The sequence below is a fragment of the Bufo gargarizans genome, chromosome 3 (assembly GCF_014858855.1).
Source record: "Bufo gargarizans isolate SCDJY-AF-19 chromosome 3, ASM1485885v1, whole genome shotgun sequence".
NCBI classification, from domain to species: domain Eukaryota; kingdom Metazoa; phylum Chordata; class Amphibia; order Anura; family Bufonidae; genus Bufo; species Bufo gargarizans.
The window spans coordinates 157,898,343-157,914,930 of record NC_058082.1 but is presented as its reverse complement, the minus strand read 5'-3'; the positions used below and the strand labels follow the sequence as shown (position 1 = coordinate 157,914,930).

General features: G+C 47.5%; 1 protein-coding gene and 1 non-coding gene across 6 annotated transcripts in view; one reads left to right on the top strand and one right to left on the bottom strand.

Moving 5' to 3' along the window:
- Positions 1 to 9,401: 9,401 nt before the first annotated feature.
- Positions 9,402 to 9,483, bottom strand: TRNAS-CGA. Its single transcript has one exon. It is a non-coding gene; the product is annotated as a tRNA-Ser (tRNA).
- A 523-nt stretch (positions 9,484 to 10,006) lies between these two features.
- Positions 10,007 to 16,588, top strand: part of SMARCC2 (SWI/SNF related, matrix associated, actin dependent regulator of chromatin subfamily c member 2) — a 79,816-nt gene continuing 73,234 nt past the window's right edge. For all 5 annotated transcript variants that reach the window (XM_044287929.1, XM_044287926.1, XM_044287928.1 and 2 more), the window contains exons 1-2: positions 10,007 to 10,161; positions 15,151 to 15,270. In XM_044287929.1, the coding sequence (XP_044143864.1) occupies positions 10,051 to 10,161; positions 15,151 to 15,270 (231 nt within the window). In that variant the 5' untranslated portion in view covers positions 10,007 to 10,050. The remainder of the gene's footprint in view (positions 10,162 to 15,150; positions 15,271 to 16,588) is intronic.

The window sequence follows — 16,588 nt, the reverse complement described above, 5'->3', positions numbered from 1 at the left end:
ACTGATGGTCCCAACCCCATTTATAAGGCAAGAAATCCCACTTATTAAACCTGACAGGGCACACCTGTGAAGTGAAAACCATTTCAGGTGACTACCTCTTAAAGCTCATCAAGAGAATGCCAAGAGTGTGCAAAGCAGTAATCAAAGCAAAAGGTGGCTACTTTGAAGAACCTAGAATATGACATATTTTCAGTTGTTTCACACTTTTTTGTTATGTATATAATTCCACATGTGTTAATTCATAGTTTTGATGCCTTCAGTGTGAATCTACAATTTTCATAGTCATAAAAATAAAGAAAACTCTTTGAATGAGAAGGTGTGTCCAAACTTTTGGTCTGTACTGTATATATATATATATATACACACACATACATATATACACCCACACAGGTATATGTAAAAACGCACACACACATACACACAGCAATTGGTGGATTGTAAGTCAAGGTCCGTGGTGGTCTACATGTATATAAATAAGGATGAAAATGCACAGAATGGTATCTCTCTCTGTGCATACGTGTATGCTCGTCTCCATCTATATAGCGTAGTAATGTTTCTGTTACTGATCTAATTTTTTATCATTGTGTGGATCCTCGATTCTTTCTGTTCCATAGTCATAGCTTGTGTTAGGAATTAAAGGATGGTCTCGCTTATCTCGTTAAGCCCTTATGGGGTCAGTGTGTCTAGTTGATAGATCCAGTATACCTCTCTTCTCTGGAGGCTGCTGAACCTATTATAAGGGTTGTCTGGTATGTAGTCTATGGGTGTGATTTTTAGTGTATGTTTGTTTTTTTCTGGTGTTGTGGCGCAGTGTCGTGAAATGCTGTGTTTTGGGCATAGTTTCTGTATGTTGTGTCTGTGTTGGTTGACTCTACAATGTAGCTCTTGTGTTGTCCGCCCCACATACTGAAGTCCGCATTTGCATTCTATAAGGTATATTACATAACTGCTCTTACAGTTTAGGTGATGTTTTATTTAGAAGGTGGCAGCAATTTTTTGTTGAGCTAAAATTCTTACTGTTGTGTACGATTATGTTACAGCAGAGGCAACGTTTTGTCACACATTTGAAGCTGCCTGCTGGCTCTTTTTTAATTTCTTTTGGGATTTTTATATTCTTTTTTCCTTTGCTGGGGGCTAGGGTATTTTTTATAGTCGGTGCTCTTCTGTAAATGACAACGGGTTTTGTTGGGAGGTATTTTTCAAGGTAGGGGTCACTTTTTAGGATGTGCCAGTGTTTGGTACAAAATGTCTTGGGTGGCTTTATTTGAGGTATTATATTGTGTGATCAAATTTAGGTGTTTAGGGTATTTTTCTGTTCTTATATTTTTTTCCTCTTTTTTGGTATTTGTTAAGCACTCCTTTTGTGTTGTTTTTTTGCTCTTTTGATAGGCATTTTTTATTATTTCTTTTGGGTAGCCTTTGTCGGTAAATCTTTTCTGAATAATTTTTGCCTGTTGAATAAAATCAGTGTCCTCTGTGCAGTTTTGTCTTATCCGCTTATATTGGCTGTAGGGAATGTTATGAAGCCATTTTGGGTGGAAACTTTTGTTATGTATGTAGCTGTTAGTGTCTACTTGTTTGAAATATGTTTTAGTTATAAGGGTATTGTTTTTGGTAGTGATGGAGATGTCTAAGAAGTCTATTGTGTTTTTGTTATAGTTAGAGGTGAAGGATATTCCCCAGCTTGTCTTGTTTAGATCATCACAGAAACTTAGTGCAGATTGTTCGTCCCCTTCCCAAATGATAACGATATCATCGATATATCTTTTATAATACACAATGTGTTTGAGTTTCTCTGTATTCCCGTAGATATGTGTGTCCTCGAATTGGCCCATAAAAATATTTGCGAAGGCCGGTGCCACTTTCGTACCCATCGCGGTCCCCCGGCATTGGTGGTATGTGGTGTTATTATAAATGAAAAAAATTATTTTCCAGGACAAAACGTAAGCTTTCTAATAGAAATTGAATTTGTGGTAGTTTTAAGGTGGTATCATTTTTTAGGGTGGTTTCTACGCACTTAATGCCTAGCTCGTGTTGGATATTTGAGTATAGTACCGTTACATCCATGGTCAATAAGGCGTATGTGTCTTTCCACCTTATTTTTTTGATTTCTCGGATTAACTGTATGGAGTCATGTACAGTCGTGGCCAAAAGTTTTGAGAATGACACAAATATTAGTTTTCACAAAGTTTGCTGCTAAACTGCTTTTAGATCTTTGTTTCAGTTGTTTCTGTGATGTAGTGAAATATAATTACACGCACTTCATACGTTTCAAAGGTTTTTATCGACAATTACATCACATTTATGCAAAGAGTCAGTATTTGCAGTGTTGGCCCTCTTTTTCAGGACCTCTGCAATTCGACTGGGCATGCTCTCAATCAACTTCTGGGCCAATTCCTGACTGATAGCAACCCATTCTTTCATAATCACTTCTTGGAGTTTGTCAGAATTAGTGGGTTTTTGTTTGTCCACCCGCCTCTTGAGGATTGACCACAAGTTCTCAATGGGATTAAGATCTGGGGATTTTCCAGGCCATGGACCCAAAATTTCAACGTTTTGGTCCCCGAGCCACTTAGTTATCACTTTTGCCTTATGGCACGGTGCTCCATCGTGCTGGAAAATGCATTGTTCTTTACCAAACTGTTGTTGGATTGTTGGAAAAAGTTGCTGTTGGAGGGTGTTTTGGTACCATTCTTTATTCAAGGCTGTGTTTTTGGGCAAAATTGTGAGTGAGCCCACTCCCTTGGATGAGAAGCAACCCCACACATGAATGGTCTCAGGATGCTTTACTGTTGGCATGACACAGGACTGATGGTAGCGCTCACCTTTTCTTCTCCGGTCAAGCCTTTTTCCTGATGCCCCAAACAATCGGAAAGAGGCTTCATCGGAGAATATGACTTTGCCCTAGTCCTCAGCAGTCCATTCACCATATTTTCTGCAGAAGATCAATCTGTCCCTGATGTTTTTTGGGGAGAGAAGTGGCTTCTTTGCTGCCCTTCTTGACACCAGGCCATCTTCCAAAAGTCTTTGCCTCACTGTGCGTGCAGATGCGCTCACACCTGCCTGCTGCCATTCCTGAGCAAGCTCTGCACTGGTGGCACTCCGATCCCGCAGCTGAATCCTCTTTAGGAGACGATCCTGGCGCTTGCTGGACTTTCTTGGACGCCCTGAAGCCTTCTTAACAATAATTGAACCTCTTTCCTTGAAGTTCTTGATGATCCTATAAATTGTTGATTGAGGTGCAATCTTAGTAGCCACAATATCCTTGCCTGTGAAGCCATTTTTATGAGACGCAATGATGGCTGCACGCGTTTCTTTGCAGGTCACCATGGTTAACAATGGGAGAACAATGATTTCAAGCATCACCCTTCTTTTTAACAGGTCAAGTCTGCCATTTTAACTTAATCAGCCTGACATAATGATCTCCAGCCTTGTGCTCGTCAACATTCTCACCTGAGTTAACAAGACGATTACTGAAATGATCTCAGCAGGTTCTTTAATGACAGCAATGAAATGCAGTGGAAAGGTTTTTTGGGGACTATGGACTATGCAATTCATCTGATCACTCTTCATAACATTCTGGAGTATATGCAAATTGCTATTATAAAAACTTAAAGGGCTTCTGTCAGCCCACTGAGATCACCGATGGGCCTGGCCTGCTACGTCATCTGAGCACTGCCCAATAAGGATTAACCATGGGAGCCACCTGAACCAGCGATAAGCTGGAACCAACACGTCAGCCGAGTACCGCCCCCCTCCGATGTCATCCAGATGCTGCACTGAAAGACCGGCCCACTGACATCCTCGATGGGCCGCCCCTGCCACGTCATCCAAGTACCGCCCCAGAGACGTCATACAGATGCCGGACGAATCGGCGAAACCATCATAGTAGATAGTGAAAGCCACCTGCTTGCCAAAGAAAGCATGGCTGTAAGCTTATGCCCTTTTTTCCTGCTTTAATTGATTTTAATTTTAAAATTAAACCTGCTGCGTATGCGCACCAACTTGGCACAAGGAGCAACAAAAAAAAATACCCCCTCCCTCCGTGCAGTGTCCTCCATGTTGGTCGATATAACTATGGTTGACCTCAACCTACCTATGTAACCCTAAATCGGTCCCAACATTGATATACTATCTCACACCTAGAGCCTCATCAAATCTTGTGAAGCCAGACCAGATTGTGTAACCCAGCACTCCCATTGTTTCCTAAATTTCTTGATAGCCCCTCTCTTTTTGTATATACCCCTTTCCAACCCAACCAGAGCGTTAACGGACCCCACCCATTCTTGTTTATTCGGGCCGATGGGCTGGATCCAATGTTTTGCAATCAGACGTCTTGCACAATAAAGTGTCCTAGCAATTGCTAGCTTGCACCCCTCATCTATTCCTAGCTCCTGAACATATCCTAATGCACTGATCACCAGTTTGTATGTATTTTTAGTCTATATATAGACATATTTATAGGCCCGGAGGTGGGGTGCACCACACATGACAAGCTGTCAGAGCTATCAATTGTGACTAGTTCTCCATGTGGGTTTGTATACATTTGATTGACTGATTGCTTAGTTGGGAAGCACACATATTCTTCAGTTTGGCTAATAATAAGTTAAAGGCTGAGGCTTATTGTGGCAGCATGGGCATTAACAGGCAGGGGCGTAGTTAAAGGCTCATGGGCCCTGCTGAAAGAGTTCAGCTTGGGCCCCCTCCCCTATCCTCAGGATAGGTCATCAATATCAGTTCGGCAGGGTCCCACAGCACCCCCGCCGATCAGCTATTTGAAGAGAGGGCAGCGCTCATATAAGAGCTGCTTTCTCTGCTCTTTTCACCTGCTCGCCATAGCATTTGCAGTGATGAGCAGGTAAACCAAGCACAGAAGGCAGCGCTCGTATGAAAAAAAAAATGCAGACAACCCCTTTAAAGACGTACTTGGAAAACATTACATACAGCGCTACAGAACATACAGGGTAATACAGCGCCACATATGTACCTCTTCCATCCAGTGACTTCTGTTGTCTGTAGATAATCTCTTTTCTCTTCTTCTCCTCTCAGACCAGACCGCCATGGTGACTTCTTTCAGCTCGTCTCTGCAGAGTTTAACAGACATCTTACTTTCCTACTTTTCCATCCTCCTCCTCACCTTCTCAACACCCCATCCTGCCACCTGCAATACTATGTCCGCTGTGCCCCCATGTTATCCTGCAGGAACACTCCCCCTGAAAATACTGGTACCACACAGAGCGTCAGTACAAAAACCCCTCTTATATTGTGCGCCAGTACAAAAAATACCCCTTTCAGATCAGACCCCCAATTAAAACCCTAAAAAACATCTCAGACCAAACCCTCTTTAGATCTCTATGTCAGACCCCAGTTTTACACCTCAGATCAGACCCCCCCATTAGACCTCCATGTAAGACCCTGACCCAATATCAGACCTCAGATAAGACCCCCATTAGACCACTAGACCCCCATTAGACCTCCAGACCCCCAATCAGATGTCCATACCCCATTCGACCTCTTCAGACCCCCCATTAGACCTCTCCAGACCCCCAATCAGATGTCTATACCCCCATTAGACCTCACCAGACCCCCAGTCAGACCTTTAGACCCCCAGTCAGACCACTCCAGACCCCCTGTCAGACCACTCCAGACCCCCAATGAGACCTACAGAACCGCCATTAGACCTCTCCAGACCCCCTGTGAGACCTCTCTAGACCCCCAGTCAGACCACTTCAGACCGCCAGTAAGACATCCAGACTCTCCATTAAACCTCTCCAGACCCCAAATAAGACCTTCATATCAGACTGTAAAATAATAAAATAGCTTACCTCTCCTGTCTCCTGCCGCCATTCTCCCTGTCCTGGCTCTCTTCTCAGGGCCCGCGCTGCACAGTCACCTGACCTCCTGCAGCATCAGGTCAGAGTGCGCTATGTACGTCCTGATGCTGCAGGCAGCCAGGACAGAGCAGCGTGGGACCTGAGAAGAGTAAGCAGGGGGAGGGGTAAGTACAGCGCTCACAGCGCTTCACCCCCGCCTCCTCCTGCATACTAGTGAGCGCTTCCATTATGGAAGCGCTCACTAGTATTCCCTTCTGCATCTTATAAAGGGAAAAGTACAGTACCTCTGGGCCCCCTGGCTTAGGGGCCTGGTCACAAATGCTCTCAGCTAGATGTATTGACATATACATTTAGACCTCTGCATGTTTGTGACAATGCCCTGGCATGATGGCACCACACGCTTAGCGCTGGACATGTGCAGTTACTTCTACACATCATCATAACCTCATGTGATGACATATATTAGAAAAGATGGAGGGTCACCCAGAATTCCTTGGGTGTTTGAGCTAAATGTTATTACATAGTATGTTCTTGCTGCATATTTTGTTATTGAAATGTCACTCATTTATGCTACTGGGGATTCTATACACTTATTTACACATGTAGTTGTATACACTTGCCCTTTGGGGTATATACCGTATTTTTCGCTTTATAAGATGACCTAGGTTTTAGAGGAGGAAAATAAGAATACATTTTTTTTCATCAGATCTCAGATAAGTCCCTCAATGTCCAACAGACCCCCAATCTTTATCAGACCTCAGATCAGACCCCCAATCTCATCAGACCTCAGATCAGACTCCTAATCTTAATCAGACCCCCTATCTTTATCAGACCTCAGATCAGACCCACAATCTTTATCAGTGAATCCACAATACAATGTAACAAGCACATATAGGTTATCATTCCAGCAGGATTTTATAAATGTGTGGTAAAGTGTGCGTTTTTCAAGGCCACATGGTAAATGTAAAAAATAGGTCCCTGAATCAAATAATTTCTGCACTTATTTCCATTACGTTTTCCTAACAAAGCCAAAAGCTTAAAATTTCCAAATTTCCCCAAGATTAAAAGGAGTTTTTCACCTAAAATCACTAGAACCTAGGGCGGGCCAGAGGGGGGAAAGGAGAGGGGTTTCGTATGAAAAGCACCAAGCGGCCTGGGCACCGGCCACATGAACGCCGCCCCTGGGCACCTTCAGAAGCTAATTGACATATTGAATGAAAGTGTTTTTCTGAGAAAATCGGCGATGGACAGCAATATGGAAGGTAGCATTCTGATATGGGGAATGTAATGGAGATCCTGATGTTAGTGTTCTATAATGGTGATTTTAGGTGAAAGACTCCCTTTGATACCTTAAGGGGTCAACTTTGTGGTTGTTTCTAATATTTTGGCAGTATGGTGCCATAAAACTGGGAATAGAAAAACAGGCCTCCACGATCCAAAATGCGCTTCAGTCCTTTGGAGTCTTGCTGTGAGCCCAAACAAGGTGTAAAAAGCCCTTTAAGCAAGCGCCAATTGACTTGGATATCATCAATCGTGCTGGTTAGTGTCCTGGCATCATTATGACGGGTGAATTTGTTGCAGAAGTGCGGCACCTTTAGCACCTTTGTTATTACCATTGGCAGGGAGGTAAAATGGATAAGTATTTTATTTAAAGGGATTGTCCATGATTAGGAAAACATGGCTGCTCTCTTCCAGAGTCTTGCCTGTCCATGGGTTGTGTCTGGTATAACTGCTCAGTTCCACTCAAGTGAAAGGGGCTGACCTGCAGTACCGCAGACAACCTGCGGACAAATGTGGTGCTGTTTGGGGAACAAAGCAGCCATATTTTCACCATTCTGGACAACCCCTTTAATCTTTATCTGATTGTACTGCTGTCCCAGGTTTCATTTGGGGATTCCATTGAAGAGGTTATCCCATGAATAATGTAAAAATGAAATGCAGACATCATATAGTACATGACCGTCTCTTTCTAACAAACCTAGCCCTGTACCGCACATGGATCCAGAGATCTCCCATTCATTACTGCAATTGTTCTATATTTATTTCAAGCTGGCAGCTTTCCCAGGGTGTGTGTCCTTTCCCAGGGTGTGTGTCCTTTCCCAGGGGGTGTGTCCTTTCCCAGGGGGTGTGTCCTTTCTCAGGGGGTGTGCCCTTTTTTACAGCAGCTAATGGCAGTTGAATGATGGATGTGAATGATGCTTGCTTCCATCTCTGTAAGGGCTCTTTCACATCTGCGTTCTTTTCTTTTCCGGTATAGAGTTCCGTCGTCGGGGCTCTATGCCGGAAGAATCCTGATCAGGATTATCCTAATGCTTTCTGAATGGAGAGAAATCCGTTCAGGATGCATCAGGATGTCTTCAGTTCAGGACCGGACCGTTTTTTGGCCGGAGAAAATACCGCAGCATGCTGCGCTTTTTGCTCCGGTCAAAAATCCTGAACACTTGCCGCAAGGCCGGATCCGGAATAATAGCCCATTGAAATGTATTATTCCGGATCCGTCCTAACATCTTCAGTTGTTACGACGCAACGACGTATCCGGAAGTTGCGTCTGCGCCAGGAAGTAGGAAGGACTTGGCTGGCGCGAAAAGAGACTGATCCGGAAATCCTGAAGCCAACATCAACGTTTTTTTTTCCGGATCTGTCGCACGGATCCGGCCCCATACCGGATCCATCTGACGGATCCGGAAAAGAAACCTTGATGTTGGCTTCAGGATTTCCGGTTCAGTATCTTACCAAAAAAGCCGGAAAGACGCATACGGAAAGAAAAAATGATGTGCTCTTAAGCGTTTTTCCGGATCCGGCGTGTAATTCCGGCAAATGTACACGACGGATCCGGACAACGCAAGTGTGAAAGAGCCCTAAGCAGGACAAAGAATTTTGAAAAAGAGCAAACAGCAGGTGGCGCTATACAGATGGATTTCAGTAAATACCGGTAACTCAGCGGTGATACCAAATCTTTAATTACATGCAATTACAAAACTATTCAGATCCAGGTGAGGGTTTTAAAAATTTAGCATATTTTTTCACAGGGCAACCCCTTTAATGGGTTATCCCATCTTAGACAATGGGGGCATAACGCTAGGATATGCCCCCATTGTCTGATGGGTGCGGGTCCCATAGGTGCAGGTTCTCCTTGTAGGTGCGGGTCCCAGCGGTGGGACCCGCACCTATCAGACAATGGGGGCATAGCCTAGCGATAGGCCCCCATTGTCTATGATGGGATAACCCCTTTAAGGTTTTTAGCACTTTTGATGACAAGAATAGAGAAGTATGCAGCTGTAGAAAGAAGGGCAACCTGCTCTGACCCCATTATAAATCAGTGGGGTCCATTGGCTGCAGTTTGGATCACACAGAAATGTGGCTTTTGTTGTATACAGAACCTACAATCCAGATGTGAATAGTAAGGATTTCATTTCTAGATATAATATGTCCATGTGGTTCATTTACACAGCAATTTTCTGACGTCTTGGGTACACTACAAATCTGCGAGTACACCAGCATGAAGACCTCACTTCCCTCAGCAGCAACTCATTAATTAAACTCCTTATTAAGGAAAAAAAATAAACTCGTCACGAACAGGATTCGAACCTGTGCGGGGAAACCCCATTGGATTTCGAGTCCAACGCCTTAACCACTCGGCCACCGTGACTGTCAGCCAACGGCGCCGCACAGCTTGCTCATAGTGCGCACTCCGCCTCCTCACACGTCTACCGCTTATTGGCGGAGCGCTCTGCGCCGATTAACTCTTTCAGCCCCAGTCTGCAGCTGCATCTAGTCCAGACTGAGCGTTCGAGCCCTCCGTGTGACGAATGACTGTTCACGCTGTGATTATTCTCCTCCCATCATTTAGTCGGTCACAAAGTATATCGTGAAGTACAATGCAGACACAGCGGTAACGCCGCGTCACTCTAGACTAGGTTGCCTACATGTTAGTACATGTTTATGTGTCTCTAACGCTTACATATATAGTACTTGTGTATTTTTAGCATTGCCGCTAGGTGTCCTTTCAACGTCCTCAAGTAGCTTTTTAGGGTCGGCCACCGCCGGCCTTCCTCTACCACACATCCTAGGTGCCATCATTGCCGTTCCCTCTTTTGGCCAGCAGATGGTACTATTGCACATTCAGGCTCCGCTCTTCTGACTTTGCAATGCGTTGCGCTCCCGCTAGAGGTCGTCTTTGCTATGTAGTTGGAAGTGCCGGGCAGGCTGGCAGAAGATGGCGGTGCGGAAGAAGGACGGCGGCCCGAACGTGAAATATTACGAGTCCTCTGACACCATTTCTCAGTTCGACAACGTGCGGCTATGGCTGGGGAAAAACTACAAGAAGGTACCGGAAGGAAACGATAAGTGTCCTGGAGAGAACGGCAGTGCATTCCCCTCAGCTCTTCATGGAGAACAAAGAGTCGGGCCCGGCAAAGGGGTGGGGGGGATACACGACACCGGGGGCAGACGGGGTCCCAGCTGCCAACCTGTCATCTCTGGCGCTTTGCAGTAGGCATGGGGGCGCAGGGACCGGCCACAAGTGATGGCAGATGGCAGGGCCAGGCCTCGGATTATTTCCCCCCCACAATGTGTGAGGCCTACAGGTAGCCAGATGTCGGGTCACTACGCCCGGGGGCGCCCTGCCACCCGCTGTCCGCAGCCATAGACCTGTAGACAGCACGTGCAGATCGGGATTGTTCTGGAATGTGGCGCCGCTTATCATAAGGGGGATGATCAGCAGTCACAGGCACAGCACACTGCCTGACAGCGCGTCCCGACTGAACGTCCCCAGCTGTCATGTCCAGCGCGAGAGAAGCCTCGTCATGTGACCAGTGTCCTTACTTCCCCCGACACTGGTCCTCTGCCTGTGTCCTCCTCATACATGGGCACTACCTCTGCTGCCTGTGTCCTTACTTCCCCCGACACTGGTCCTCTGCCTGTGTCCTCCTCATACATAAGCACTACCTCTGCTGCCTGTGTCCTTACTTCCCCCGACACTGGTCCTCTGCCTGTGTCCTCCTCATACATAAGCACTACCTCTGCTGCCTGTGTCCTTACTTCCCCCAACACTGGTCCTCTGCCTGTGTCCTCCTCATACATAAGCACTACCTCTGCTGCCTGTGTCCTCCTCATACATAAGCACTACCTCTGCTGCCTGTGTCCTTACTTCCCCCGACACTGGTCCTCTGCCTGTGTCCTCCTCATACATAAGCACTACCTCTGCTGCCTGTGTCCTTACTTCCCCCGACACTGGTCCTCTGCCTGTGTCCTCCTCATGCATAAGCACTGCCTCTGCTGCCTGTGTCCTTACTTACCCCGACACTGGTCCTCTGCCTGTGTCCTCCTCCTCATACATGGGCACTACCTCTGCTGCCTGTGTCCTCCTCATACATGGGCACTACCTCTGCTGCCTGTGTCCTCATACATAAGCACTACCTCTGCTGCCTGTGTCCTTACTTCCCCCGACACTGGTCCTTTGCCTGTGTCCTCCTCATCCATGGGCACTGCCTCTGCTGCCTGTGTCCTCCTCATCCATGGGCACTGCCTCTGCTGCCTGTGTCCTCCTCATCCATGGGCACTGCCTCTGCTGCTGCCTGTGTCCTCCTCGTACACGGGCACTGCCTCTGCTGCTGCCTGTGTCCTCCTCGTACACGGGCACTGCCTCTGCTGCTGCCTGTGTCCTCCTCGTACACGGGCACTGCCTCTGCTGCTGCCTGTGTCCTCCTCGTACACGGGCACTGCCTCTGCTGCTGCCTGTGTCCTCCTCGTACACGGGCACTGCCTCTGCTGCTGCCTGTGTCCTCCTCGTACACGGGCACTGCCTCTGCTGCTGCCTGTGTCCTCCTCGTACACGGGCACTGCCTCTGCTGCCTGTGTCCTCCTCGTACACGGGCACAGCCTCTGCTGCCTGTGCCCTCCTCGTACACGGGCACAGCTTCTGCTGCCTGTGCCCTCCTCGTACACGGGCACAGCTTCTGCTGCCTGTGCCCTCCTCGTACACGGGCACAGCCTCTGCTGCCTGTGCCCTCCTCGTACACGGGCACTGCCTCTGCTGCCTGTGTCCTCCTCGTACACGGGCACAGCCTCTGCTGCCTGTGCCCTCCTCGTACACGGGCACAGCCTCTGCTCCTCATACACGGGCACAGCCTCTGCTCCTCATACACGGGCACAGCCTCTGCTCCTCATACACGGGCACAGCCTCTGCTCCTCATACACGGGCACAGCCTCTGCTGCCTGTGTCCTCCTCGTACACGGGCACAGCCTCTGCTGCCTGTGTCCACCTCGTACACGGGCACAGCCTCTGCTGCCTGTGTCCTCCTCGTACACGGGCACAGCCTCTGCTCCTCGTACACGGGCACAGCCTCTGCTCCTCGTACACGGGCACAGCCTCTGCTGCCTGTGTCCTCGTACACGGGCACAGCCTCTGCTCCTCGTAACAGCCTCTGCTCCTCGTACACGGGCACAGCCTCTGCTGCCTGTGTCCTCCTCGTACACGGGCACAGCCTCTGTATCTGATCTCACAAGGGCAGAGCATGAGACAGTGACCTGGACGGCGGTGAGGCTGCTTTGTTTACACGCTGGAGATCAGCGGCGGCAGTAGCACGTGGAGCTTGTGATCTCCAGTTACCTTTGACCCAGACTAGTGTCAGACAAGTCCAGGCATCCAGCTGCGTGCACCGCCGACACCTAGGTCTGGTGTTTCCATAGCCACAAAGACGCGACGAGGGCTGAATAAATCACTGCTGAGCTCCTGTCATTCCTGCTGTATGGCGGCGAGTACGTTACTAGAGCTGTGGAACCCACATCCGTGACCTGTTCTATCCTGTGGGAGACAACCAGTATGGCCGCAGCTCCCACACTCCTGAATGGCAATCTGCCTAGTTATACTATGCAAGCTGCTAGGCCCATGAGGTAAGTGCCGACGCGGCAGCAATCTAATGAGGACGGGGGCAGCACGGCCACATGTCTGGTTTTGGAAGACGCAAGGAATCAGAAAAAATTGGATTTAACCATGTCCAACCCTTTGTTACTCCAGAGATCATCGCTGCCAGGAGTGCTTGGACATCTGCTTTACAATCTCCGTGTTCACACAGCGTTTTAATATCGTGCATATCACAAAGAATCGGATGCAGAGATCTGAGGCTGTAAAGCCACTTTCACACGTCAGTGTTTGATCAGTGATTTCCATCAGTGATTGTGATCGAAAACTAGGATTGGGGCCTCCACAGAGATAAGGTAAAAGGGCACATTCACGCGAACACGTGACAGCTGTACCCATGTTGCAAACCACGGGCACCGGCCATGTGCTCCCCGCATTGCGAAGTGGACCCACTTACTTCAATGGATCTACAATCTGCGAGATGTGACTAATGATTGGACATGTCCTCTCTTTTGCTGTGCAGATTCATGGACCTGTCTTTTTGACTCCCACCTGGACTTATAATCACTGATGAAAATCACTGATCGAACACTGACCAAATACTGACTGCGTGAAAGTGGACTAAGGGCTCATGCACACGAATGTATTTTTCTTCTGTTTCCATTCCATAGCTGTTTTTTTTTTTTTTTTTTTTTACAGGTCCGTATGCGGAACCATTCTTTTCAACGGGGCTCTTGAAAACGTAAATGACTCTGTTTGCATTGGTTCTGCAAAAAAATTTAACATGTCCTATTGTCCGTTTTGCGGACAAGGACAGGCATTGGTACAATGGATGCAGAAAAAAACGGATGTCATTCATTTTTTTTTTTAAATTTTTTTTGTGGATCTGTGTTTGGCGGACTGCAAATTACATACGGTTGTGTGCATGACTCCTAAGGGTCCATTCATACGCACCCCCATAGAAATGCCTATTTTTGTCCGCAATTGCGGACAAGAATAGGACATGTTCTATTTTTTTCCGGAGCTGCGTATTGGAAGATCGGCGGCACGCTCCGGAAATGCGGATGCGGACAGCACACTGTGTGCTGTCCACATCCATTCCTGCCCCATAGGGAATGAATGGGTCCGCTCCCGTTCCGCAATTTGCGGAACGTATTACGGACGTGTGAATGGAGCCTAACTCTGATTTCTTCCGTGGATGTGCCAGCGGATCCTCTCAAAGATTAGCCCTAATGAATGAATGAGTTTTCATGCATGTGTGCCAACTTGTCGCACCCTCCCGTACTGCAGCATGGTCGTTTTCATTGGCTTCACCAGCATGTCTGCTGGCTTGACCACATTGATTTCTTCAAGAGCGTGGAAAGAGGGCAGCTACCTCGGCTCATTCAGACACTGCCAAGAAGCCAAGCCCTGGGGGGACTGTGGTTTTCTCTCCAAGCGCACATTCGGTTAGATGCATGTAGACTTGGACACGGCGCAGACTGCTTTTCACATAGTATTTGGTGCTCCTCCATTTTTGCACAGGGAATAGGCAGGCTGGCATGTGGCCTGCTTCCCACGGAGGTCACATTATAGTATGCGGTATAAACGTGGGGGCACTGCTGTAAGTACGGGGGAGCCCTGCTGTGACGAATGGTGTGAAGGAGAGCCCTGCTGTGACTTTTTGTGAATGAGACAACCGTGTCCTTACTGTGGACGCTGGAGAAAGCATTTCGGTAACTGAGGGTGACTAGAAGGGGGGCTCGCTGTGACTACTGGAGGAGCCTCCTCTTGTAAGCCCTGTTATGATTACTGGGGGGCGCAGAAAAGGAGAAGGCTTGGTTCACAGATGCACTTCATACCTTCTCCAGAACTTCACTGATAAACCAAGCACAGTGCCTTGTTAGGCTAGCTCAAGGTAACTGACTTAGGCATCTGCTGCTTCATTCTGGGTAAAAAAAAAAGTAAATTCCTATGCAAATAAGCAGTTAGGTGCCCCCAGAGCGGGCCTAAGTCACTCTGTGCCCCCAGAGCGGGCCTAAGTCACTCTGTGCCCCCAGAGCGGGCCTAAGTCACTCTGTGCCCCCAGAGCGGGCCTAAGTCACTCTGTGCCCCCAGAGCGGGCCTAAGTCACTCTGTGCCCCCAGAGCGGGCCTAAGTCACTCTGTGCCCCCAGAGCGGGCCTAAGTCACTCTGTGCACCCTAGTGCCTCCTGCTTCCTCTGCTTGACAGGACCAGGTTCCTGCACAGTCATCTTTCCTGGCAGAGGAAGCAGGAGGAGCTAGGGTGCACGGAATGGTTTGGACCCGCCCTCATTGCACTTAACTGCTCATTTGCATATGGCTAAAAAAAATAATAATGAGCTAGCATGGTGTCTGGCTTATCAGTGACTCCCCATTATAGTGCTGATTATACATGCATTATTCTCCCCTTTTACTCTACATTACTATGACCTGTTGTTTTGTCTCTGTGCAGTACATCCAGGCAGAGCCCCCCACCAATAAGTCTCTGTCCAGCCTGGTGGTCCAGCTCCTGCAGTTCCAGGAAGAAGTGTTTGGAAAGCATGTCAGCAATGCTCCTCTTACCAAACTGCCGGTAACTACAGTTTCCCTCTAACTTTAGCTGTGTGACTTTTGGATTTTGGCGTGATATAAGCGCCAAGAATATAAGCCAAAGGCCTGTTGCGTCCCATTCCTGTCAGCTTCTGGTCTGAATAGATGGATGACAGCAAACAGTAGATGCACAGATAACAATTTGGAAAGTGGCCTAAAAGCATAAAAGCCCTTGCAGATGCTTCCTTCTAAAGTGGCTTTGCAACCCACGATAATACTGGCAGTTTAACCACTCGTTTGACTTTGGCTCCTGATCGTGAAGGAAGCGGGCAACGTGACTTTGCATCTCCTGATGATTCCATATTGTAATGACGTCACAAGTATCAGTTAGGGACATTTATCACGACCGGCGTTCCCATACACCAGTCTTCATCCCGATGCATCTAATTTATTAAGAGGGAAATGCATCTCTGCCTGTCCGGGTGCCAGAAAGTGAAGTCTCCACCAGCTAGAGGCCGGCGTAGACTGGAGCTATAACTAAGGCTACTTTCACACTCGCGTTTTGTGCAGATACGTTCAGATAATACAACCACATGCATCCATTCAGAACGGATCCGTTTGTATTATCTTTAACATAGCCCAGACAGATCCGTCTTGAACACCATTGAAAGTCAACGGAGGGCGGATCCGTTTTCTATTGTCATGTTTGTCTCAGTTTTGTCAGATGGACAACAAAATGCTGCAGGCAACGTTTTGGTGTCCGCCTCCAAAGCGTAATGGTGACTGAACGGAGGCAAACTGATGCATTCTGAGCGGATCCTTTTCCATTCAGAAGGCATTAACCCCTTAGTGACCACCCTAACGTGTTTTTACTGACGTAAACAAAGGGGATTTTAGCTAAACGGCTGGCTTTAATCAATCATTACATGTACTTAAAATTGTGCATTAAAAACTATAACTTGTCCTGCAAAAAATAAGACCTCATACAAGTACATTTATGAAAAAACAAAAAAGTTCTAGCTCTTGGAATGCAATTTAAAAAAAATGTGCTTGGTCACTAAGGGGTTAAGGGCAAAACTGATCAGTTTTGGACCGCTTGTGAGAGCCCTGAACGGATCTCACAAACGAAAAGCCAAAACGCCAGGGTGAAAGGGGCCTAACACCAGTTTCTAGCATAAGTTGTAGTAAATCCGGCAGGCTGCGCGAAGTCCCACCCCTCCTGCTGTTTTCTCGCCACTTTAGAAAAGTGTCAAGAAGCTCAAAAAGCTGCAAATTATGGAGCAACTATGCCCTGAGCCACAGTTTGCAACTTTTTTACGCCACAATAGTTAATGCCCCTCATTGTGAGAATTAACACTTTA